Below are 27,267 nucleotides of genomic sequence, written 5' to 3'. Positions count from 1 at the left end.
ATTTAGGGTGTAGTGTCTTTAACAAGAAAGTATTCACAACAGCAAAGGTCAGGCAGATTTTCAACTTCAAAGAAATGCAAAGTATGTTGTTGGAGAGTATGGCTCAATGCACCTCACCTTAGGCCACCACTCAGAGTTATTGAGTTCTTGCAATATATGCAAGGACTGGTTCTGTCAGGTTTGTCTCGAAACACATGCTCAGAGCCCACCTGCATTTGCACTTTTCTACTTCTAGAAAACAAATTTTGTTCATTCGATCTGTAGCTCTTCTGCTTTTGGAAGCTCTTCCATCTATATGCTGGAAGATCTTCTTAAAAGATTCCTAATTAGAAAAGTACAGATGAGTTAGCCTCTATTCTGGTGTAGGGATACCGAGTACTAGCTGCAATATTGTAGCTCAAAAAGCATAGTAGGTTGGGTGTGTATAGATAATTGTTCTATCCGAGTACTTTACCAATATGAATTTGGTTTATTTATGTTTTACATCTATTTTATATGGAGGCTTTGATGGTGATAAGGAAAATTGCAGTACTGTGGAGAAAAACCATATAGTCACTACCTGAAAATTTACCAACACGTGGAACTTAAAAACTACCCAGACACCTTGACGTCTGCATCCCCCTACATTTGAGACTTCATTAATCGGTAGCTGCTTTATTGCTATCGTCCTGTGACAGGAAAGCAATTTGTGACGTGCAAGAGACTATTGAATTAGCTATTTTTAAAAATCACGGTAGGGAGTCCGGAGTATGTGGAAATGATAGGTCCCGCCGGGTAGAATCCTCTATTTTGAACTTCTTCTCAAGTCTAACCGGTAGGCGTATTTGGCCTGGAACTGAGTATTCGGGTTGAGAATCCAAGATGTAGAACATCTTCTCAAATAGTGCGATTTGTGAAACTATGAAATGATCCTGACATGGTTTGACAAAGAAAAAGTGTTGTTATTTTTCGGGTCTCGAGTCCGAAATCCAAGATGTCTGTTGGTCAAAACTTTAACCTGACATGGTCCATCTTAAATCCAAGTGTCATATTCTTCTCAAAGTTTAAACTCCGTGGCGATTTGCTGACTTGTTTAAATATTTATGTGAACCCCCATCTTGAAAATGTTGCTACTAGTGCGATCTCTGTGGTGGCAAAGTGTTGTTATTTTACGGGTCGATCCGATGATGGGCCGCCGCAGCATGTGTCAGTGCGATTTGGCTGAGTCCCGTCGTAAACTTTTCTGCTTTTGAAACTTACATGAAATGATTATGGGCCGACACAAAGTGATTTTTTTCCGAATGGCCGCCACAAGCCGCCATTTTTTTTTCTCAAGTTTGAACATGGTCCGGACAATCAAAATCCATAGAAACAAAGAAACAGCCGCCATAATTTTGAACTTCTTCTCAATAAGTGCGAGGCATGTTGACATACAAAGTGTTGTTATTTTTTCGGGTCGATCCGAAATCCAAGATGGCCGCCGCAGCCGCCATCTTGAAAACACATTTTGAACTTCTTCTCAAGTTCTACCGTGCGATTTGGCTGAAACTATAGTCACATCAATTCGATCCGTCGTCGTGCGCCGTCCGCCGTCCGTAAACTTTTCACATTTCAATCTTCTTCTCAAGTTTGACTATGGGATTGAGCCTTACATGAAATGATCCTGACATGGTCCGACAAAGTGTTGTTATTTTTCGGGTCGATCCGAAATCCAAGATGGCCGCCACAGCCGCCATCTTGAAAACACATTTTGAACTTCTTCTCAAGTTCTACCAGTGCAATTTGGCTGAGACTTGCATGAAATGATCCTGACATGGTCCGACAAAGTGTTGTTATTTTTCGGGTTTGATCCGAAATCCAAGATGGCAGCCGCCAGCCCGGGGGGGGGGGCCCGCCATCTTGAAAACACATTTTTGAACTTCTTCTCAAGTTCTGCAAGTGCGATTTGGCTGAAAACTTGCATAAAAATGATCCTGACATGGTCCCGACAAAGTGTTGTTATTTTTTCCGGTCGATCCGAAATCCAAGATGGCTGCCACAGCCGCCATCTTGAAAACACATTTTGAACTTCTTCTTTCTTCTCAGTTCTAACCGGTGCGATTTGGCTGAAAATTGCATGAAATATGATCCTGACATAGTCCCGACAAAGTGTTGTTATTTTTTCGGGTCGATCCGAAATCCAAGATGGCCGCCAACAGCCGCCATCTTGAAAACACATTTTGAACTTCTTCTCAAGTTCTACTAGTGCGATTTGGCTGAAACTTGCATGAAATGATCCTGACATGGTTGACAAAGTGTTGTTATTTTTCGGGTCGATCCGAAATCCAAGATGGCCGCCACAGCCGCCATCTTGAAAACACATTTTGAACTTCTTCTCAAGTTCTACATGTGCGATTTGGCTGAAACTTGCATGAAATGATCCTGACATGGTCCCGACAAAGTGTTCTTATTTTTCGGGTTGATCCGAAATCCAAGATGGCCGCCACAGCTGCCATCTTGAAAACACATTTTGAACTTCTTCTCAAGTTCTACCGGTTCGATTTGGCTGAAACTTGCATGAAAGGAGCCTGACATGGTCCCCAACAAAGTGTTGTTACATCTCTGGTTGATCCCAATAGAAGATGGCAACCATGACACTATATCATAATTAATTTCCTATATGATTATTGCCAAGGTAAAGGCCCATGGGCCTCTTGTTAAAAATCACGGTAGGGAGTATGTGGTAGGGCCTAGAATCCTTATGGATGAGTATTCAGAATTGTAGAAATGGTGCTACTGACCCCGGGGCTGTTGGTCAATTTAACCCATCTTAGTGTCATATGTTTTACGTTTAAATATTTATGTGAACCCCTAAAATGTTGCTCTCTGTGGTGGCATGAACATGTGTCAGTAGTCCGCTAAACCTGCCATTATTATTAGGATTTTTTTTAATGTTTTTTTTTTGCCTTTTATATTCACAAATCAAAAAAAAATAATGTAATATAGGCATGTTTAGCGGACGACTGTGTCAGGAGAAATAACTCTTGCAGGTGCCCATTTTCATCAATAGTCCACTCAAATGTTGAAGTTTTATTATTATTATTATTCCTTTGGAGAGTTTACTTCAGTAAGGAATATTGATGGAAATGGAGCCAGAATTTAGAAACTTGCTTACACAAACATATAAACGCGAAAACAAGTGGCGGTAGACCTGAAAATAAAGAATTAAGGAAATAAAATAATTCAATAATAGATATCAACGTCTGTTGGTAATTCCTTCGTTTTACTCAGTACTGACGAAATGAAATGAAGTAACTCTGGTAGATCAAGATGGACAATGGTAAATCGATATTCACGAATTAACTAACAAGACAATGCTTCAACTCGTTGAATTACAAAGAAACAGGATATTTACTAACTGGAATTTTACAATGACTAGGTTGTAACATGCATTTTCTGTGTACACTTTATCCATACTACCAATTTATTATAGTCTTGCTTCCTTCAAAGAAGTCCCACGGGAGTCAAATATCCGTCCTTAGGGACTCCACTATTTTTTTCCAACACCAACATGTTATTTGCGTGAACACCAACATGCTATTTGCGTGATGGTTTGATATCTGGGAGTTACAGTTTTCTATGATTATTTGAACCTAACCTATTTGTAGTTACCATTTCAGACGTTTTAAGGGTGTAAATCAAAATTCGATACCTCTTTTGTATCGTATATGAATATAGAAAGAAAATATAACGTATCCGGCCTACTATGCTTTCCGGCATCAGTATATAAGTCATTTGACTGGAAACGATCCTTGAACAATATGAGCTCAAAAATCAAGTATAGAGCGGGGTGGGGGGGACATGTAGCACAGGTACCTGCATCAAAAATAAGTAAAATATATAATCTGACAGGTATCTTGGTCATTCTATCAGACCAATTAAAACGGCATCAGTTGTTATTATTGTTTCTTTAATTTTGTCAAATAATTGATGTTATTTACATTGTCGAATTATCATACCGAAGATCCAGGATTCAGTTGAAAACAAAATGCTAATATTCCGTGTGAAATGAGTTTTCTGCACATTGTTATTAACTCACTGGAAATATAAAAAAAATGCTTTAGAATTATCCTTGTCAAATGCACAACCTTCAGTGTTTCTGTTTTTAAAGTAAATGCCACCATTTCCAGAATTTGTACATGATACTTCAGATCTTTACAGCAGTTCTTAAAGTTGCTCCACCGCTGACAAATGGTATTTTTTCACTATCAAAAACAGTGGCAGACGATTTAGTATTTTTCTTCAGTTACAAAAGTTACTTACTTTACACCATTACCACCATTGAAAAGTTTGAGCTTCTAATTTTACTTCAAGTTAAAAACATGAAATATAATTAATTGCATCCCGAAAAAAATCCGTGTCACTATATCCTATATGGAATGAAGTACTGATTGCGCATGCACCAAAGGCGAAATAGATTATTTTATATTATTTTTTTGTGTTAATTACACATATATATACACGATTAAACACCATTTATTGTTCAAATAATGAATATCATTTATGTTCTGTCGGCGGTGGAGCATCTTTAATGACAGTCGGCAACTATGGTGTTTTAGCAGTTTGGGATTAATTTGTTACGTACCATAGGTGTTTAGCACGCTGCTAAGTCGGTGTTTAGCACGCTGGTAAGTCGGTGTTTAGCACGCTTAAGTCGGTGTTTAGCACGCTGGTAAGTCGGTGTTTAGCACGCTGGTAAGTCGGTGTTTAGCACGCTGGTAAGTCGGTGTTTAGCACGCTGGTAAGTCGGTGTTTAGCACGCTGGTAAGTCGAAGACCCACTGTAGACTAATATATTTTAGTTGACTTACCAGCGTGCTGAACAACTATGGTCCTGGTAGTAAGAAAACTGATCAAAGAACGGCATAGAGCCGGATGGGCTTTTTGGAAAGCCGGAGTACCCTTATCAAACCACCGTCTTACAGTCAATATCTGTTTTCGAACTCGCAACCCGAATTTGGAGGGTAATTAGTTATATGTCGGGACATCGTTTACAGACAGCCACCAAACTAAGTAGCTAGCTATTGAATTATTAATTTCAGGTCTACCGCCATGTACTGGGTGAAATGAGTCATCGTGTATTAGGTTACAGGATTGTTCATTCGTCAAAGTTTTTACAATAAGTATGGCGATAGTTCTAAATGATAAAAACAGAACTCCTAACGTCAAACTCTCTAGTTATATGTGTCGTAACTGGGCAAACATTTTGACATGTTACTTTTTCTTCTTCATTAATTTATAGTAAACTATAAGGTAAGGTTTGATTCGAAGTACGATACCTCCGCCAAATTCTCGTTTCGTTCAAATTATTTCATATTGGAATATATTAAGTAAATATTGTTGTTAATCGCATAGTCAAGATTTATCGACAGAAATGGAACCATCTATTATTTTCTGACAAATAAAGATTCAAATTGTGCCATTTTTGAGTTAGGGATTTCTGCACATGAAACAAATACCGCATTAGGACTACGTACTAAGATCCGCGCTCAGTAAATTGAAATATAATTAAACAAAATGTTCTGACCGATATAATATATTCAGTTTAATTGACGTGTTATATATTATCAGGTCACTTATTTTATTTTAAAAATAGCTTTAGCCCTTCTCGTCACTATATGTTAATTTTCTTCTAGTGATCACTTTTTGGAGGAAATTCAGGTTAAAAAAGACGCAAGTAAATCACCTAAAAAAAACAGTTCTCAACCAAAATGAAAATAAATCGAAAGTTGTGACAAGTTTCCAATCTTTTAATAGAACATGATAACAGACTAAACAGTGACAAAGTTGCCTACGCTAATCAGTTCAATTTTCAAGAAATATGTACAACCACACGAATTTTGACAAGATAGAGCAGTTTTTTGTTATTATTTTTTTTTTATAATTTTTTATTATATTATGTTTTTTTTTTTTTTTTTTTTTATTTTATGAACCAAAAATCCTTTAATTTTTTCATTGAAAAAAAGAGTGGAGTATTCACAATAAGAGTTATCTACCGCTGAAAATTATGAAAGATGTAGACTTCAGATGCGCATTTTAAATGTTTGTTACAATACAGAAAAGAATGCACTGAAATCCTGTGAAAATGTTATTTTTATGTCGTGAAAATGTTGATTTTTTTTTTTAAGTCGTGTGTGTTGGGGGGGGGGGGGGGGGTGCATGTAGAAAACTGTAACACCAGTTGGCTTCAGTACTGTCAAAATCATTTTCAGCTCTTATTTGAACTTGTAAAATTAACACCTATGCGTTGAAATTAGGCTTACTGTAATTCTCAAAATGTTGGTAACTTTTTGGTTTATGAACAAATATAACATATTAAAAGCTCATTTTGATTCGTGAGCATGAAAAATACGGGGACACATATAACTTTTTCAGGTATCTCTCATGTCGTTTTCTTTGGCTTTAGTTTTCATGGCAGTTTTTAACTTTACTATGTAGCTCTAACCCGCAAACCCTGGACTTACTGGTTCAAACTAAGATCAACAAGAAACTAGAAAATCTTATTAGAATTAGACTATAATATTGATTTAAGAAAATTATAATTGCATTGTAAGTTAATGTCAATTTATATTGTTGTCCTATTTTGACAATAAAAAAAAAACCAACAACTTTACCTGTAATAGCTAGGCCGATTGGGTTTAATCACTCTTGGAGATTCATGATAATTAACCTTTTCGAGCTATTTTGGTATTGTTGGAAGTTTTTTCGTAGCCCTACAGAAATTGAATGTTAAATATACATCAATTTGTGCGTCGACTGAACAGGAAATGAGATAAAGTAAATAAATTCATAAACAACTAATTAGACTAGTTGCCGTCGCTAACAGTAAAATGAATAAATACTCTCAATTATTATACAACTCGCCCCCTAGGCCGTCAGCTGATATCAGGAATTGAATTAATTCTATATAATTATCTATACTTAGTACAGACTATACGACATGTGGCGTCTCAGCTCAACATGTGAAATTGAGATAAATATATAGAATATTATACATCTGAAATATCACAGGTGGGCGGTCTGCCTAACAGGAAAGATGAATGATTTATATCCTTATGCTATACATATATGTCCGTTGGGGTGGCTAACTGGAAATGATTGCTTACGCAAATTAGCGTTTCTGAGTTGTGATCCCCCTGTGGAAAAATGGTACTATTTAGGAATGGCTGAAATTATGGGGTATTTTTAGATAACGATGCCTATTTGTAGAGATCTTCATAGCGACAAATGGCGCATGATTTTTGGGAGTATGTGGGATCCCGGGGGGGGGGTCGTCCCCCGATAAAAAAAAATTAAACGATTTAGGAAAGGCTGAGTTGAGTTTCTTTAAACGATTGTTATTTTTTAACTAAAAGTTAATCTTTCTAAGTAGCTAATTTTTGAAAAAAAGTGAATTAACCCCTTTATAAAGGTCAATTTTATTCCAATTTCGTGTGAAATAGAATTTGCATCATTGTAAATGGGGGTGTTGATACATTCTTACAGCGGCATACATACACGCTTTTTAGAAGGAAACGCGTCGCGCAGCACGGTGTCTAAAGATTTCGCTAGAAATTCGAAGTCACACAAAATGTGCAGGGGGGGGGGGCTTTTTTTTTCTATTCAAATGTGTTTTTTTTTTTTAACAACAATTAAATTATAATTACAATGCTATATCAAGTGCCGCGAAAAAGTGTTTTGACCTGCTTGTCCTAGAATAACTTAATTTGGTTCTAAATTCAAAAGATATAAAAAGAAATTTCTAAAAAAACCCGATATAATACTTTAATTAACAAAAGTATAGGAGATATTAACAACCGAAATAGAAAATTAATATGCAATGGATATAAACAGCAAGGTGGACTTATAAAAATAAATGCGCCAAATTTTCACTATTTAAATAAAAAATATTGAAATATTTCTTGTGTTCACAGTAAAGAAACTAATATCAATAAAAGTCAAAATAATATGCACCGATTGTGTGAATCCAAATATTATTTAGTACTATCATGGAAAACAGCAGTGACATAATGAAGACCAATCCAGTTACCATTTAGATGAGAGTCAGAGGAGATATAGATATATGAATTGCATCGAGCGTCACCGTTAAAATACTCCTTGGAACGTACTAGTGCGCATTATTTCTGCCAAAAGTAATCGAGGTCTTGTGATCTTACTTCCTCCGTACCCGTTTCTATTCGTTAGCTTGGCCTACACTGTCTCGATAACAGCGACACCATACTGTCAGATTTTAACGCAGGCTCAAGAATGCATATTATGATTCGCGCCACAGTTGGGAATAATTGAGTTCCAGATTTCATCAAATTACACGATATAATTTTCATCATGTGTATTTGACATAATTTTTTCAAAAACAATGTATATCGCCCAAAGAGTGAGTTTTTGTGGTTATATCTGAAGTTCCGCTTGATAATTTTTCGCGGAAATTTTTATAGGCAAAATAACACAAGCCAACAACAAACATGGCGGACACCCGTGAATGGTGTTTTGGAAATGACGATTGCAAACATGTATTGGGGGCAGGATACCTCTATCGTATCGGCTTGACGGTTTACAAATTGCCCATAAAACGATGTTACCGATGATGATATTTTACAACAAGCATTAGAGAAAGAAGACACATCAGACAATTTAGATGGACACAAGTTTAATTTAACGCATCGCAAGGCCCTGGAAGACGGCAAACTGTTGCAGTAAAACCTTGGCAGATACTGTTATGCAATGATGGGACTTTCGAAACACATCAGAAAGCAACGGTGCGTTTGTCCCCTGCCCGAAGTGACGTTTGATAATGTGACACAATATTTCTGATAAGTTACTGATCTGATTAAAATGTAATTGTATATGCAACCACATCAGTTACGGAGTGTTGGAAAGGAACCGGTCGGGACAGTTTGGTCCCTGAGGATGGGTTCCTCTACATACCAGCAATCGGCACAATGGAAGGAGGGGGATGAAGATTAAATGAGCCTTATGAGGCCACTGTGGGAACACGCTCTATACACTTTACACAAGTCTCAGGTGTTTCTGTTAGACTTGTACCTGTTAATCAAGGGAGTGGGGCACCACTTATTTGTTCCAGAGTCCAAATCCCATACGTATAATTCCACAGGGTAATCTGTATACCCCGTGTACAGCAACCTCACTACATGAACGAGCTATCAAACAGATTATGGCAAGTGTTTCATTAGCCAGCGAGTGGCTAAACGTAACAGGCACAGGATGCGGATTTCAAGTATTCTAATATAACCCTCATACCTAATACTCGAATAGTTATAGCAGAGTTATGTATCCCCCCTTCTGAACTCCACACAAGACAGCAAATAGTTGTACCCCCATAACACTTCAGTCACAGGGAACAACAGACTTGTGCTGCTAAGTCAAAGTAGTTCGCAGAACCTTACAGTAAAGCAAAAAAAAAAACGCAAAATTTAGAAAGAAGATCTAGATGAAACAGGGAATGATGACCTGATTTATTCTACAAGAGGAGAAAAGAACTTAGGAAAAAAGCCTAACACCGGGCCCCCCACCCGCCCGCTTACAAGATCTGGTAGAAATTTCAAAACCACCCAAACACAAGGTTGAAGAGACCTATAAACACATATTCATGTTTTATGGACTGGTTAGCTAAGATTATGATGATTCTGATGGTGGTTACTCTGACTTTAAATACAGTGAAGATGAACGAGAAGAGAGGCAAGGATCTGAGTCTCTATGGGGCATGGAGACAGGTATATAGATTTTTACTGAATCAAATTGTCAACCAATGAGATCAGGCAGGTGGGTGCTATTGTAAATCATTATGATGGGTTAAGCTAGTAACCATACCGTTTTCATAATAAAACACACTTAACTGTGTGTTTGCTTTTAATAGTAGTGCCGCCTGTCCCTCCCCTTATAATAAGCACCCAACCACACTTCTGAAGTAGAGAATTATGAAGTTGTATAAAGAATATTCCCGTGGCCACACACGCCCCATCCCATTGATAATACATTATTTTAACAACTTTGCTTACTTAGTGTTTTATGCTTTAAAACATTGGGCAATATAAAACTAAATTAAAAATTTCAGCCATTGTATCCCATATTACATGAAATTCTCAAGATATAGAGGGGGGGGGCGGGGGGTGTGGGGGGGTGGGGGTCTATGGCATTGTGTGATACAAAAATTCTATTTGGGGTGGAGTCCCATTTTATTTGCATTCGGTCGGGGGGGGGTGTGGGACAATCCACCATAATATTGCATCTCAAAGGAAAAGTGAAAATTCAACATATGTTAAAAAACTAACGAAGGCACACTGGGGTGGTGTTTGGGGGGGGTGGGTGTGTGTGGGGGGGATTTGTAGTGCCAACCTATGACATCAGAATGACAGTGCGTTCCCCGCGTGAACCCAACCTCTCGCTCTCGATGTTGCCAGCAAGAACAACCAATTGAAATATATCAAAAGAAACTGTATCACACGAATAAAAGACCCACCTGTCGTAGCATACAACGGAAAGGAACAAGAAACCCAACCAACCGTATGCCGTATCACTGCAGGCCGGGCCACCACCCCCTCCCCCACGCCAACGCAAACTAACCTACCCCCCCCCACTTTTTGTTTGTGGGTTTATTTTGATATTTTTTTGTAAGTTTGGTGTTATCGTGTGGATATACAAGTTGTCGGGATTTTCAACAAATAACTTCAGAAACTTTTTCCTATTTCTCTAAGCAACGCCCCCGGCCCCCCAGGGATGCTAAACCGAAAAAAAAAAAACAAAAAAAAAAAAAGGAAAAAAAAAAAAAAGAAAAAAAAAAAGAGAAAAAAAAAAAAAGAAATAAAAAAAAAAAAACAAAAAAAAAAAAAAAAAGATTAGGAGACTGCGCCCCCAGAACCACACTATCCCCCCCGACTTCCATCCAGTTACACTCTTCCCCCCGAGCACTTACCCCTGTGTTGGGAGGGATTGAGGTGGGGTGAATGGTTTGGTTAGGGGCCACAACGCAACAAGATCCACCCAGCTTCTTGGTACATGCATATGGCGACAAGCTAGTTAATTGCACTGTGAGAGCCTCAACAAAAATTGTGTCCTCATATATAGTTATTGTAACCGCTGGTTGGATTGGTTTGCACCCGACATCTATGTCTGTAAAATTGAAAAATAATTTACATTTTTAAAGAAGAACAAAAGTGGGGGATCCTTGTATTTTCAATTTCTTGTACTTAAAAAATGATTATGTGGAAGGCTTAATCTCAAACCCTGCTTGATATATAGGGTACCTAGAAAACCTGGTTAAAGAAGTAGCACTGTATTTAGAACAAAAAATGAATCAATTAACATTTTTACATTTTTCACTGTGAAATATAAGGTTTTATGGTGAAAATATAAGTGAGATATTCACTGGAGTGTGTTACGTATCATTTTTGATATTTCACTCACTTTTTGTGACCAATTGGAATGCAGCATCACAAAAATGCTCACAAAAATACAATGTAATAATCACAAGGGCAAATAACTCTATACAATACAATGGCGTATAACCTTTGACGGAACTAGTAGTGGTGGTCTTCTGTAAATGGAAGTGAGAAAACAAATGTAATAAATAGAATATTCCTTGTGTCTTTGTCTTGATAAATACCAGTAATATTTCATCTCGTGGGGTGGAAGCTTTGATATTTTTCACTCGTGCTCGGCGCTTGTGAAAAATTTTTGAAGTTTCCACCTCACTAGATGACTCTCTCTCTTCTCTATATATATATATATATATAGCCACTAGCCAGGAAATTTTAGGTCGGTCTGTGGTATGTGGTACATATTTTACCAACTGTAGAATGTAGTCAATGATGGTTGCACAGGTACTAAATTTTATCCCTGGTTATCCAGATTTTAGTACCCGACCTGTACACTTGACATATATATAGTCTCTATAATGAATTATGAACTTCATGAGTTATGGTACATTTACCGTATTTACATTTACCATATTTGAGAATTATCCTTCAATATTCTAACACTACTTTTCACTGAATTAGTATAGGTAGATGACTGATATTAATCTTGTTTTGGTTAATTCACTAAAAAAAAATTCACACATTAGTAGGTGTGCCATCATTGAACTCATTGTGTATGTAATTCTTTGTTACAACCAGCAAGTAAGTAAAATATTTAATTGCTGTCATTTCCAGATTGTAAATTAAGGATGTTCGATGTTTTACATTTTCAAAAATCTTCAAATAAGAGAAATTTGAAGGTGATATGTTTTTTCCCATAAATTTTCTGACAAATTAGGGAAATCTGAGATGGGCAGGATTTCCAATTGAAACTGGCTGAATGTTTTGTAGTTGCCTGTAAAGGCTAAGCTGATCAATATCTGGTGCAGTGTACGTACAGAGTACTAGTGCAGACAGTATAAGCATCTATAGGTTCTTGTTTTATTTTTTTTTTCAGTCTTTATCATGAGCTTCCTATAATCCAATAAATCATTTTGCACACTGCAGTGTTTAGCAGACCTGGATAATGTATACTGAAATAGAGAATAATATATAACAGTGTGGTGATTAACTTAGCTACTAACACTAAAACAGGCAGTATTTGTGTTTCAATAACATTCAATGAAATTTTTTTGTCCAGTTTTAATTTTTTTGTCCAGTTTTTTGTGAGGGCCAGTGCACATGGCTCCAGGTTGATATTGAATTTTCTGTAATTTATTGGTTCTAAGATGATCATGCACTGTCTATTTTACATTACCCAAGTCCTACTGTGGATGTTCCAGGGTATTGAGTAAGAAGTGCTTAGTGCTATATATTCATAAATGTATACAAGTGTTCTTCATTTTGTAAGCATTGTCATTATCAGTGTAGAAACTTTCTGTTTGGATCAATACTTCAAGGCTATTCCCCTAGTGTTTTGGCAGCCTTTTTACTGTAACAAGTACCTGTAACAAGTCTCTCAGGTCTACTTATTAACTTAAAACTTTCATTTCTCTTGTGAATCTTAATATGCTGATGCATCCTGGAATAAGATCGTATTATTTTTTTACTGAATTTACATTGTGACAATGAAGATGTCTACTTTGTCGTTATCTGTAGGTGTTGGACATCCTCGGCCTAAGAACTGGAAGTGTGAGACCTGTCACAAGTCGTATATTGGACGTGGTGGACTGGGTCGACACTACCGACTCAACCCTGGACATGGATCTGTTGATGATCTGCCGGAGGAAAACCTACACTGTAAGTATGAATATTATAATATTTCATCAAAATTGATATTACAGGTAAGCATTATTTAGAGCTTGGTTACACATCATATAATGCTGAAAAGCTAATGTGAAGCAGTCTTATTGTTTCAAAGATTTAATGTTGCACAAAAGGATGTTAAATCGATTGAATATTTGATAAATTTTTAGTGCGAGTGTACTCGTACTTTTATTATTAGATTCCAACTGCGCATGCGATACCGGAAGTCAATGTCTTATAGCGTTTAAAAGATTTCGCCATGATTTAGTGACACCAAACTTTCAAAACATATATTAAGATATACTTGTCAGCGATTATCTACTATAAATTAACAACAGTGACATTTCACAGTGCTAAACGCATTTGTTTTGTGTAAACTTCAAGCTGCGTATCATACAAATTCTTGCATCGGTCACGATTTTCTAAGCATCTAATCGACTTTGAAAACTTCTGGAACAATACAATGCAATTCAGGTTTTTGTAGTCAATAAAAGAAAGTGATGAAACGGATAACTTTTAGTACCGGCCACATATTTGATTCATTTCACATCATCCTAGGCCCTAGGTGTACGTTGCACTATCGCTTGCTAAACCATGTGACCATAGACAGCATTTTCTGCACTCCTAATTAATATTTATAAAATTACATAGCTTTACATGAGCGAAACAGAATAAAAAAACACATTATAAAATATCATTGAGTGTCTGAGCTCTAGATCTAATGTACCTCAGAAAGGCGTTCAAGTATGACACAGGTAAGTCACCATGCGCACGTGCACAGAGACTGGATGGTGTTCTAGTGGACGACTATTTTGAATAACGAAACAAGTTTATCGTATCAATATCAATATGTATGTAACAAAGAACTTCAAAGTAATTTCCCATTTAAAGTTCTGATGAAGTAAAGGAAAGTATTTATTACAATGCACCAAGGGCGTAAACCATCTCCTTGCAATAGTCCCAAGGATAATGAGCGAAAGTGCTACGTACACCTGTTGCAGAGGATGATTTCATAGTGGAAATTAAGGTTAGGAAGTATTTAGCGAGCACTAAATATCTAACAGACATGTTTCTAATTTTTTTTTTTTTTGAATTCTAAAGAAACCTGAAACCCTTATTATGAAAATTATTTTTGAAATTATTTACAGAACTGCTTCTGCTTCTTTGTAATTTCTAATGTAAGAGTTTAAATAAAATTTATAAGCATGTGAGATTATTTTGCTTTAGTATTTGGTATACATCTATCTAACCATGTAAACGATTGTTTTAGCTTTTGGAAGGTCTTCTCACAATGGATTAGGTAACAATACGGGTAACTTATCGGAGGACAGCAATACTCAAGACTCCATCTCCGGAATTCCTTCTGCTGGAACGCCCAACAAAATGTTCCATTATCGCGGAGGGTATCGGGGACGCAACTTAGAAAATCCAATGAAGAGGAAAAAACAAACTTCGTGATGTATGTAAGATTACTTCATATTTAGTGTAGGTTAATCAAGCCAGATGATTGGTTACCTACAATTTACATGTCTGGACAACTCATAATTATAAACTACTTGATCAATTTCAGTGGAACTTGACAGCTAACTTTGGGAAGCATGTAGATGCTGAAATTTTGGTTGCCATGGCAAGAAGGTCACTGTGCATAGGTTTTGGAAAATGACCTATATTGTTCAAACATATGAATATCTATAATTTGACACATCACATATTCAATTATGGTTACCATGGACATATAATGGGGATATTGGTCATTATGAGTTTCAAAGGAGTAATTGAAGGATCAGTCTTTGTCTTACAATGCATCTGATCTTACTAGAACCAGCTTACTAGAACAGTAGCTCACCTGGCCTGAATTTGGCCAAAAACATCCTTGGTGTAAGGGGAATAGAGTATGTATAAATTTTGGCTCTGACCCCCTGGAGACAGGAGGGGCGGGACCCAATAGGGGAAATAAAGGTTAATCCTTTAAGTTGCTAATAGTCATAGAGTTCTACATTGAATGTAACCAAATTTGGCCAGAAACATCCTTTGGGGGAGAGGAATACAGTTTGTATAAATTTTGGCTCTGATCCTCCAGGGCATAGGGGCGATAGTGGAAATACAGGTGAATCCTTCAGATTGCTGCTAGTCATAGAGTTATGCATGGATTGTTACCTAATTTGGCCAGAAACATGCTCTGGGGAAGGGGAACAAAATTTGTATTAAGTTTGACTTTTACCTACTGCAGAAGAATGAGTGGGACCAAATAGGGAAATTAGAGGTAAATATTTAAATTCCTTCAGAAAAGGATCAATGAACCTGTATTCAGAACATTACTTGCATGGCATTACAATCCAGGTGAGAGATACAGGCCCTCTGGGCCTCTTGTTTTTAGCCCACCATCATCAGATGGTGGGCTATTCAAATCGCCTTTCGTCCGTGGTCTGTGGTCCGTCCGTCCGTCCTTCCGTCCGTCCGTCCGTCCTTCCGTCCGTCCGTCCTTCCGTCCGTCCGTCCTTCCGTCCGTCCTTCCGTCCATCCGTCCGTCCGTTAACAATTCTTGTTTACCGCTATTTCTCAGAAAGTACTGAAGGAATCTTTCTCAAATTTCATATGTAGGTTCCCCTAGGACCCTAGTTGTGCATATTGCATTTTGGGACCAATCAGTCAACAAGATGGCCGACCGACCGCGGCCATCTTGGATTTTGATAGTTAAAGTTTGTTACCGCAATTTCCCAGAAAGTACTGAAGGAATCTTTCTCAAATTTCATATGTAGGTTCCCCTAGGACCCTAGTTGTGCATAGTGCATTTTGGGACCAATCAGTCAACAAGATGGCCGACCGGCGGTCATCTTGGATTTTGATAGTTAAAGTTTGTTACCGCTATTTCCCAGAAAAGTACTGAAGGAATCTTTCTCAAATTTCATATGTAGGTTCCCCTAGGACCCTAGTTGTGCATATTGCATTTTGGGACCAATCAGTCAACAAGATGGCCGACCGGCAGCCATCTTGGATTTTGATAGTTAAAGTTTGTTACTGCTATTTCTCAGGAAGTACTGAAGGGATCTTTCTCAAATTTCATATGTAAGTTTCCCTAGGACCTCGGTTGTGCATATTGCATTTTGGGACCAATCAGTCAACAAGATGGCCGACTGGTGGCCATCTTCGATTTTGATAGATAGAGTTAGAGTAACTTGTGCAGCTTCTATTCCCCAGAAAGAACTGAATGAATCTTGTCTCAAAGTTTCATATGGTAGGATTCCTATTGAACCCTAAGTTTTGTGCATATTTTTCATTTTGGGTGTGAATGGTCCAACAAGATGGGATGGCGACCGCGGCGGCCATCTTGGTTTTTTGGATAGGTTATTGAAGCTTTGGTGTACCGGCTATTTCCTAGAAATTAACTGAAGGAATCCTTTCTTTCTCAAAATGTTCAATATGTCGGTTGCCTCTTGAACCAAGTCAGTTGTGCTTATTGCCATTTTTGGGAGTGAGTCGGTCAATTAGAAGGGGGGTGGGGGGGGGGGGGGTGGGGGGGGGCGGGGGTTGGGGCGCGGGGGGTGGGGGGGGGGGGCCATATTGAATTTTGATAGATTAAAGTTTTGTTTACCGCTATTTCTCAGAAAGTACTGAAGGGATCTTTCTCAAATTTCATGTACAGGTTCCTCAAGGGGTCTAGTGCATTTTCGGTCAGCAAGATGATCGACAGGTAGCCATATTGGATTTTGATAATTGAAGTTTGAAGTTACTGCTACATATCTCAGAAAGTACTGGAAGGATCTTTCTCAAGTTTCATATATATTTATATAGTATGCAGTAAAAGTTTGAAAAGCAGGGAAAAGATCCCTCTTTCTGTTGTCAGACATAGATCATTCTTTGGTGGGCGCCAAGATCCCTCTGGGATCTCTTGTTCTTTTTGTCATGTGGAATTCAACATTACTGTAAAGCTGGTCAGGCGAGACAAATAACTACATGTGTAATTCTGGTTGCTGTAGCCTTGTTGATTCTGTTGTTACAGCTGATCCGACAGTGTGAAGATGAGGAGCTGATGGAAGTGGTCCTACCTCGCCTCGCCCAGGTCATCACTCTATGGGAGTTCCTACTAATGAAAGTGGAGAAGGGCAAACCATCACTACCCCATGTTGACGACATCTACCATGAGTTTGAGGCCCTTTCCAAACAAGTCCAAAAATTCTGCAAACTGTATCTCAATCCATCAAACTCGGAAAATAACATCAGTAATGCTAGAAAATTAAAGGTAAACATCATCATTATACAAAAATCGAAGAAGTGTGAGTTAAGTTTAATGTATGGAGAAATTGAGTTTAATTTACTGTATGGAGAAAGATTTTAGCGATTGTAATGTATGTTTACTAAAAAATATAATAATGATGTAAAAATGATTTATATTATGCATTTGATTTGCATCATCTTAAAGGGACAATTCAATGAAGCCAATTCTGTTACATAACCACGAGGCAAAATATGACATAAATGTATTGTTCAATATTACTTATGAAACGTGTAACATGAAATATTGACAAATTCCACAACATTCTTAAAGATGCTCCACCGCGGACAAAATATGACATAAATGTATTGTTCAATATTACTTATGAAACGTGTAACATGAAATATTGACAAATTCCACAACATTCTTAAAGATGCTCCACCGCGGACAGAGCATAAATGATATTCATCATTTGAACAATAATTGGTGTTTAATCGTGTATATATGACAAATTAACATTAAAATTAATCAGTAATCAGTACTTCATTCCATACAGGATATAGCGCCACAGAATTTTTAGCCCACCATCATCAGATAGTGGGCTATTGAAATCGCCCTGCGTCCGTGGTCCGCCGTCCGTCGTCCTTCCGTAAACAATGCTTGTTATCACTATTTCTTAAAAATTGCTGCAGGGATTTTGTTCAAACTTCACATGGAGGGTCCCCTTGGTCCATATTTGTGCCATACAGATTTTGAGGTTGATCGGAAAAACAAGATGGCCGCCAGGCAGCCATCTTTGATTTTGGCAGTTGAAGTTTGTTATCGATATTTCTTGAGAACTACTGAAGGGATTTTGTTCAAACTTCACATGGAGGTTACCCTTGGTCCCTAGTTGTGCCATACAGATTTTGAGGCTGATCGGAAAAACAAGATGGCCGCCAGGCAGCCATCTTTGATTTTGGCAGTTGAAGTTTGTTATGGATATTTCTTGAGAACTACTGAAGGGATTTTGTTCAAACTTCACATGGAGGTTACCCTTGGTCCCTAGTTGTGCCATACAGATTTTGAGGTTGATCGGAAAAACAAGATGGCCGCCAGGCAGCCATCTTTGATTTTGGCAGTTGAAGTTTGTTATCAATATTTCTTGAGAACTACTGAAGGGATTTTGTTCAAACTTCACATGGAGGTTACCTTTGGTCCCTAGTTGTGCCATACAGATTTTGAGGTTGATCGGAAAAACAAGATGGCCGCCAGGCAGCCATCTTTGATTTTGGCAGTTGAAGTTTGTTATCAATATTTCTTGAGAACTACTGAAGGGATTTTGTTCAAACTTCACATGGAGGTTACCCTTGGTCCCTAGTTGTGCCATACAGATTTTGAGGCTGATTGGAAAAACAAGATAGCCGCCAGGCAGCCATCTTTGATTTTGGCAGTTGAAGTTTGTTATCGATATTTCTTGAGAACTACTGAAGGGATTTTGTTCAAATTCACATGGAGGTTACCCTTGGTCCCTAGTTGTGCCATACAGATTTTGAGGCTGATCGGAAAAACAAGATGGCCGCCAGGCAGCCATCTTTGATTTTGGCAGTTGAAGTTTGTTATCGATATTTCTTGAGAACTACTGAAGGGATTTTGTTCAAATTCACATGGAGGTTACCCTTGGTCCCTAGTTGTGCCATACAGATTTTGAGGCTGATCGGAAAAAGAAGATGGCCGCCATGCATTCATCTTTGATTTTGGCAGTCGAAGTTTGTTATCAATATTTCTTGAGAACTACTGAAGGGATTTTGTTCAAACTTCACATGGAGGTTACCCTTGGTCCCTAGTTGTGCCATACAGATTTTGAGGCTGATCGGAAAAACAAGATGGCCGCCAGACAGCCATCTTTGATTTTGGCAGTTGAAGTTTGTTATCGATATTTCTTGAGAACTACTGAAGGAATTTTGTTCAAACTTCACACGGAGGTTACCCTTGGTCCCTATCTGTGCCATATAGATTTTGAGGCTGATAGGAAAAACAAGATGGCCGCCAGGCGGTCACCTTGGATTTTGATAGTTAAGGTTTGATATCCCCATTTCTCAAAAAGTGCTGAAGAGATTTTTCTCAAATTTAATATGTAGGTTCCCCTAGGGCCCTTGTTGTGCATATTGCATATTTGGACCAATCAGTGGACAAGATGGCCGCCAGGCTGCCATATTGGATTTCGATAGTTAAAGTTTGTTATGGCTATTTCTCAGATAGTACTGAAGGGATCTGTCTCAAATTTCATATGTAGGTTCCCCTAGGGACCTAGTTGTGCATATTGCATTTTGGGACCGATCGGTTAACAAGATGGCCATCAGGCAGCCATCTTGGATTTTGTTATTCAAAGTTTGTTATCGCTATTTCTCAGAAAGTAACTGAAGGGATCTGTCTCAAAATTCATATGTAGGTTTCCCTAGGGCCCTAGTTGTGCATATTATGATTTGGGATCGATCAGTCAACAAAATTGCTGCCAGGCAGCCATCTGTGATTTTTATATGCAAAGTTTGTTATCGCTATTTCTCAGAAAGTATTGAATGGATCTTTCTCAAATTTCACATGTAGGTTCCCCTAGGGCCCTAGTTGTGCATATTGTGATTTGGGACCGATTGATCAACAAGATGGCCGCCAAGGAGTCATCTTGGATTTTGATAGTTGAAGTTTGTTACCGCTATTTCTCAAAAGGTACTGAAGCGATCTGTCTCAAATTTTATATGTAGTATGCTTGAAAAAGTTTAAAAAGTAGAGAAAAGATCCATCTTTCATTTGTGAGATATAGATCATTCTTTGGTGGGCGCCAAGATCCCTCTGGGATCTCTTGTTTCAGGATGCAATTAGTTATTTTTTTATATTTCTAACTTGAAGTAAAATTAGATGCTCAAACTTTTCAATGGTGGTAATGGTGCAAAGTAAGTAACTTTTGTAACTGAAGAAAAATACTAATTCGTCTGCTCCAGTTTTTAATAGTGAAAAAATACAATTTGTAGCGGTGGAGCATCTTTAAGTATTTTGATTGATACTGTTGAAATTCCAAATCGTTGATTAATACGATTAAGCAGGTACAACATGTACGCTGTACCCATACCCAAGCCAAAGTCACGCACTTTAAACAAATGCATTACATAACCACTGAGGAGTTGATGAAATTATTAAAAGAACATGAATCTAATAAAGGTAAACACACTACTGTAAGAGCAATTTGAATAGTTCTAGACAAGCATTTCTTTACTACACTGGCAAGGGCCAGGGTTCGGCATACAAGACATCCGATCACAATGTGTAATGGCAGACAGTAAGCGAGTTTGAATATTTCACATACATTTCACTACAGTGGGCTTTTCTGGCATATCACAGTAAAACCAAGAAATCTAATTTCTATGAGAACTGGTTTGTTTCCGATATATGTGCAAATTTTAATGTACTCTTAGACTGAATTGTACCTTTAAAAATAAACATTGTATCACAATTGCAAAAGGTCAACATAACATGCGCGTAAATCAAAATGTACAGACTTCTGGGATAGCTTTAGATATCAGAAGTATTAGCCAAAACCAGTTGCTCTCATTGAGTTTCCGTTTTATACATACACAACTGTTTAATTGAAGGAAAATCATGGACAGGTCAAGACCTTTGCACTACAGCAATTGCCACTTAAGTGCTGCATTAAAATCATGAAAATTTTGACCCTTGTAAAAAACGGGCTTTACAGCAAATGTTAAACTATTTTCCCTGTTACAGGTGGACAACAAGTACTTGGCAGATATGCTGGGTTTGGAGTTAGATACATACGATGTGAAAGAAATACCTGCCAGTGATTTATCAACATTCCAGTATAGAAAAATACCTGCCGACCCCCCACATATAGACACTAGCATCAAACCACGGGTAAAACGTGTGGAGTATGTCACGCAGAAACAGTTGCTGTCAAAGATGGCTGCTGGCAAACAGCTCACAAGAACTACATTGAGTAGCTCAAGTAAAAACAATTTTGTTTTAGCGACAGGACGGCCTGTTGTTGTGGAGGCAAGTAATGGTAAAACATCTTCCTCTTCAGCAGTGCTTGACAATCAAAAATTAGGTAAGATAGACAGCATCATGGAATCTGTCACACCAGTGTCCTCATCACAGCCGCGGTTTGTGACGGTATCAGCATCACCTAGTCATGTTAACACGGTGCTCACATCCTCAGGTACAAACAATTTGACCCCAGGAGTAAGTAAGCAATCCAATAATGCACCAGTAGTTATCCAGACTGTGGAATCCAAGCAAGGCATTAAACAAAGTGTTGTGGGTGGTATTAGTTTACTACCACCAAATCTAGCCTCCCTAGCAAATGCTCAAAAGGCATCTACGGCACGACCAGTGACTGTGACTGTGAATACAGCGCCAAATTTGAATGTGAATACAGCTTCAAATCTAGTTCAGTCCGGGCCAGCTAATACAATAGTGATTCAACAATCCATGTCCAATCAACCTCTCCCAACTCCTATTATAGAAAATTCAACTCCTGTTGTGGAAAATTCAAATCCGATCGTAGAAAACTTGTTGGACTCTAATTCAATAGACAGATCGACAGTGGACAGCCATGAAAACATTGTTACCTCATTGACTGAATCTCTTCCCACCGTACCGATGTCCGTGGTGACTGGTCTGGTGGTCGAGGAGTCACAACTCCAGTTGTCTGCGCTTCCTACAACTGCTAATGTTCCTGCAGCCATGAATGGGGACAAAAGCACAGATATAGCTGTGGTGGTAGATGAGCAGCAACAAGAAAACTCTTCACAGCAGGAGGTGCAAAAGTCCCTAGATACCGACACAATATTATGTAAATCTGATGTAGGGAGTCTTGAAAACATTATGGACACAAGTGATACAATTGTGGAAGCTACTGGAGACTTTGAGGAAGGGGAAATGGTTCAACTAGTGCAGGATCAGATTCTAGAGGAAGGAGGGGTAGAGGGAATACAAGTACCCTCCGACCACATCATCACTGCCTCAAACATCTATCAAACTCCCGAAGGTATTATAATCATCCAAAACCAGGATGGAAGCACCGTACAACTCCAGGGCGGTGATGGAGAGCCCATTCCTTTAGAGACTGTTCAAGCCTTGTTGGCAATGGACGGGCAGCTGTTGCAGACCACTATGGAGGAAGGGGAACAACTGCAACTGGATCAGTGAATAGGACCAAGGAAACCATATCGTATCACAGCAGTCATAGGATCACAAAGACAGGATGATGATTAAGTTCTGAAATGATAATTCTAGGTCAAACATTTTAGCCAATACATGTAGTTTTAAGTTGTAAGTGTGGTACATATAGTAATATTGACCATTCCACAATTTTTGTTTAAATACACAAACCCACAAATGATGGAAAAAGTATATTGTTTAAATATATTTTACTTATTTCGGTATATCGATAAGTTTATCGATTCCATATGGGCTAATAATGGCAAGTAAGAATATTACAGATGTTTCATCAATTGTAGGTGGTATAGGCCATGGTAGTAGCTTGCATGGTAGAAGCAAGCTACATTAAATTGTAGAAAATGTAATAAGGTTTAGTTTTTCTGAGATAAGATGTAGAAAAGGGGTTGTAACATAAATTTTGTGAGGGGTATTTAACATTTTGGTGAAGTGATGATTTTAGAATATTGAAGACAGAACACATGCATTGGCACTACCGGGGTAATTATATATAACTAATTAACGCACTGAAAGAGAGCATTTAAAATATTTTATCAAGCTAACAGCTTTGCCTCCAATCACTTATCTGTAAATCTAACAAAATCTGATACAATTTCTTTATTTCTTCATAGGGTCTTTATATCCAAAATATTAAAAGTTATTTTCCCTGTAATTGGAAGTTTTACAAATTACATGGCATCTCTCTGTGATGACCACCTCTGTAACCATATACCGCAAATATGGATGAATTCAGGAGTGTTAAATTTCTCAATTTGTGTTTGTAAACATTTTTGCAATAAATATGACTGTTAGCCTTTTGCAGCAGTTTCATAAAGACACAAAATCTTGCGCGAGAGGGAAATTTTAATAAAAAGTACTAGTCCTTCACTTAATTAGTGTAAATTAATTTCCATGTTGGCAGTAACATCCCCAGTCTAGCTGTTATGCCTAGTGGCTGCATGGTGTCCAATATTATTGTGAACCAACATTTTTTCACAGCTGTTAAATTTCTTAATTATTAAGACAAGCAAGCGTGTAGCTGCCATGTAAGCACAAATCCCATGCATGCTCATCATTTTCCTAAGCATGTGTATAAAGTCGGGAAATTTCCAATATTTGATGGATGTTTAATGAGTACCTTGTGTGTTCATGACAGTCTATATAAAAGAAATGAATAAAGAAGGTAGACTGTATTGTTTTACCTGCTAATATTTCCGGCTAGCCATGCAAGCTTGCCTCCGTATCAACAATAAAGAGGTGTAGGTCAGTTCATTTTAGGAGGTATTAAATCAAGATTAATGAGATTTATTGCCTGAGAGGAACTTTGTCTAGGCATTTCAGGTTTGGAAGTCGTGGATTAGAGATAATTTTATGGCGAACTTAATAAGTGTTTGAGTTTTGGTGTGGTGATGGTCACTCAGTGTATGGATATGTATTTTATACACTCATACGTTCCCATAAACAAGTTGTCTCTGCAGGTGGAAAATTTGAAAGGTGGAATCAAAACATGAGCATTAAAGCTAATGTACCTACCTGGAAATGATGAGTCCATATTTCAAAATGAATTAATTTCAAATCACATGAGACTAAAACTGCCAAAAGTGACCAAATGGCACCTTTTTTTCCCAAGGGAACTCCCCCGACCCCCATCAAAACTATTTCTCCTGCCTGCAGCACTTGCCTCAAAAAAGTGCTTACACATCCAACATCCTTCAGCTACACTACTGACAAGTTCACAAAGATTAACATTTGGGGATTTCAAAATTGACTGAATTTTCTATCGCCATAAATGATGTAGATGTTATTCATGGGGCAAAACTTTTTTAATTCATTAATTCGTAAAAGTTTTTTCATGAAAGTAAATAGCTTGTGTAAATCAATCACGAGAAACAGTAGTTGGTTTCAGTACTATTACAGTATATATTTACTTAGAGATAATTGATTAAGCATCCGTCCATCTGTCTTTACAGATGAAAGATTAAAATTCTGAATAAAATTTTAAGTGAAACACTACATCTCTTTGAATTTCTTTTTAAAAAAAATGAATTACACACATCAACAGGTACTCTACAGATAATTGAGATTCAATTTCAGTTAAAAGTGTTATGTTCTCAAATCAAGGTTTGCACTGGGTGTTTCAAATCTTTCCAGTAAAATGAGATTTCTCTGTATGTAATTGACTGATGGAAAAAGATTTAGGTCATTTTCATTTTCTGTGCTTAAAAAGGATACGGGGATGGTGTAACCCACAAACCCTGCTTGTATAATAAAAGTACCAGTAATCAAATGCAAGGTTTACATACATGATCTACAGAATTTGAGTTACAGATATTCAACACTTTCAAAATGTGTTGAACATTACACTGTTTTATACAATTATTTAGCTGTACAAGAGAGACAAACTATATATGGCTGTAAACCAAATGATCACTATACATATTATCATTATTCTATTTTTGCACCTTAATTGTAGTTAGTGCAATTACAATGTTATGAATTCCCCTCTGAGTACAGTTTATATTATGGTTTACGTGGAGATAATTTATTAGCATTGTACATATTTATATAGTGCTCCAAATTGATGCCAAAAGTGCTAAATTAAGTGACGTTATGTTGTTGTCTGGATTGGACTCTGTTTATTAAGATTAAAAGTAACTAGAGTTTCTGAGGACAGTGATCGTATGATCATCACTGAATTACAAGTTAAGTAACTCGAGTTTCTGAGGACAGTGATCGTATGATCAGGACTGGACTCGTGGCTGTGGAGTAAATATGCTATAAAATAATAAATTTAGCAATACATGTATTGTGTTTTTATACTAAGATGTATTCTGTTAATTGTCTCTGACAGTTGATACAGGAATTATATAATTTATTGGCGACAAATATAAGTACTATGAAACAAAGCAAGACCTGTCTATGCTTTAAAACCAGAAAATGTTGATAAGATTTTCAAAGAGCAGCTATAGAAGTTTTTAATAAATATCTGAATCTTTTTGCATTGAAAGTTTAATGTATTAAAAATTCTTACTACCTGGATATCTGCTGATGTGTTATCTGTTATTTCGACCATGTATATTCATGACTGTAGTTATAACTATACAAAGGTATTCTCTTTTGTAGTCTTTAGGTTTATTGTACCCCCTACAACAAAGTTATGGGGGGTATACTGGAATCGGGTTGTCTGTCTGTTAGTCTGTAGATACAACTTTGTCTGAAAAACTCCTCCTATACTACTTGACAGATTTTGATTACTTTGACAGATTTTGATTACTTTGGTACACAGAACCCTGACATAACAGGGAGTTGAGTAAACTATATAGGGCTTTGAAATGTCCCCTATCAATGGAGTAATTATTGGTGTAGCGGGGGTATTAGTTGTCCACTTCTTTAGGGACAATTTGATTAAAATACATACCCTTATTGTAATATCTGAAAATTGAGTTTGAGTTCTGGTTACATAAGGATTCACCAATCAAATACGAGTAAACACTTTAAAAACTTTGTGTGAATTTAATATAAACTTTATTTCATTAATTTGTATCAAATTAATATTATTATACAATTTAGGAATTTGCACAATATTGCAGAATGATATATATATATATGGAGTCATTTTATCACAAGCAGCCTTCATATCTTATGTGGCTATTGCGCCAGTAGATGGTAGGCCGTCCGCGCGCCCGTTGATCTTGTTAATCAATTCTTGTTAACCGCTATTTCTCAGAAAGTACTAAAGGTATGTGTATCAAATTTCATATATAGGTTTCCCTGGGACCCTAGCTGTTCATATTTCATTTTGGGACTGAACAGTTAACAAAATAGCCGACAGGCAGCCATGTTGGATTTCGGTAGATAAAGTACTGACGGGATCTGTCTCAAATTTTATATAGATTCCTCTATGGCCTCAGTTGTGCATAGTGCATTTAGGGACAAATCAGTCAACATGATGGCAGAGAGATCGCCATTTTGAATTTTGATAGTTCCATTGTCAAACGTAGATCATTCTTTGGTAGGTGGCAAAATCCCTCTAGGATCTCTTTTCTTGAAAAAGATGTCAAATAGTTGACCTTTCTATACGACTATTCATGCCCATCCTCGATACTCCATTGCTTATAATTCGTTATATCAACGACAGTGATAGTAATCCCTGAAGTATCGAGGTAGACTCGTGCCTAGTATAAGGATTATGAAGGGTATCTAGACCACGGGGTGATGAAGAATTCGTAAGGAATTTCTCTTTTTGGTTTTTGTCACTGACATTTGCAGCCCGAAAAAATAATCTGCCAGCGTGTCTTGTTATAATAAGAGAATACTACCGAGACATCTATTATAATTGGAGAGAATTTATATAGGTTTTGCCTGTTATTTAATCCATTTGACTTGTAACATCTTTGTCAATAAAATTTGTTGAAATGAAATGAAAACATCTATTATAATATCTTTATTATTATATTACGGTTTTCGACAAATAATAGTCGTTTGCCTGCCAGAAACGTAGCAAAAAAACACGTTAATGTTGTAAACAACAGTTTCAGAACATGTAAACAAAATATGGCGCCGATCGTCCCAAACCTATAAAGGTACAGAATGCAACGAAACTGAATAC

At 37.4% G+C, this 27,267-nt stretch overlaps 1 protein-coding gene across 1 annotated transcript; it reads left to right on the top strand.

Annotated features, from left to right (window-relative positions):
- The first annotated feature begins 8,479 nt into the window (after positions 1-8,479).
- Positions 8,480-25,697, top strand: LOC138319618 (uncharacterized). The gene is given in 7 exon segments (XM_069262766.1): positions 8,480-8,492; positions 9,650-9,748; positions 13,088-13,228; positions 14,505-14,674; positions 14,676-14,693; positions 17,235-17,474; positions 21,207-25,697. Coding segments are annotated over 7 exon segments (2,124 nt in total). The 3' UTR covers positions 22,650-25,697.
- The last annotated feature ends 1,570 nt before the right edge of the window (positions 25,698-27,267 follow it).

Source organism: Argopecten irradians, chromosome 3, assembly GCF_041381155.1.
Source record: "Argopecten irradians isolate NY chromosome 3, Ai_NY, whole genome shotgun sequence".
NCBI classification, from domain to species: domain Eukaryota; kingdom Metazoa; phylum Mollusca; class Bivalvia; order Pectinida; family Pectinidae; genus Argopecten; species Argopecten irradians.
Note: the sequence above shows the minus strand (reverse complement) of the source record. Positions and strands in the feature narration are given on the sequence as shown.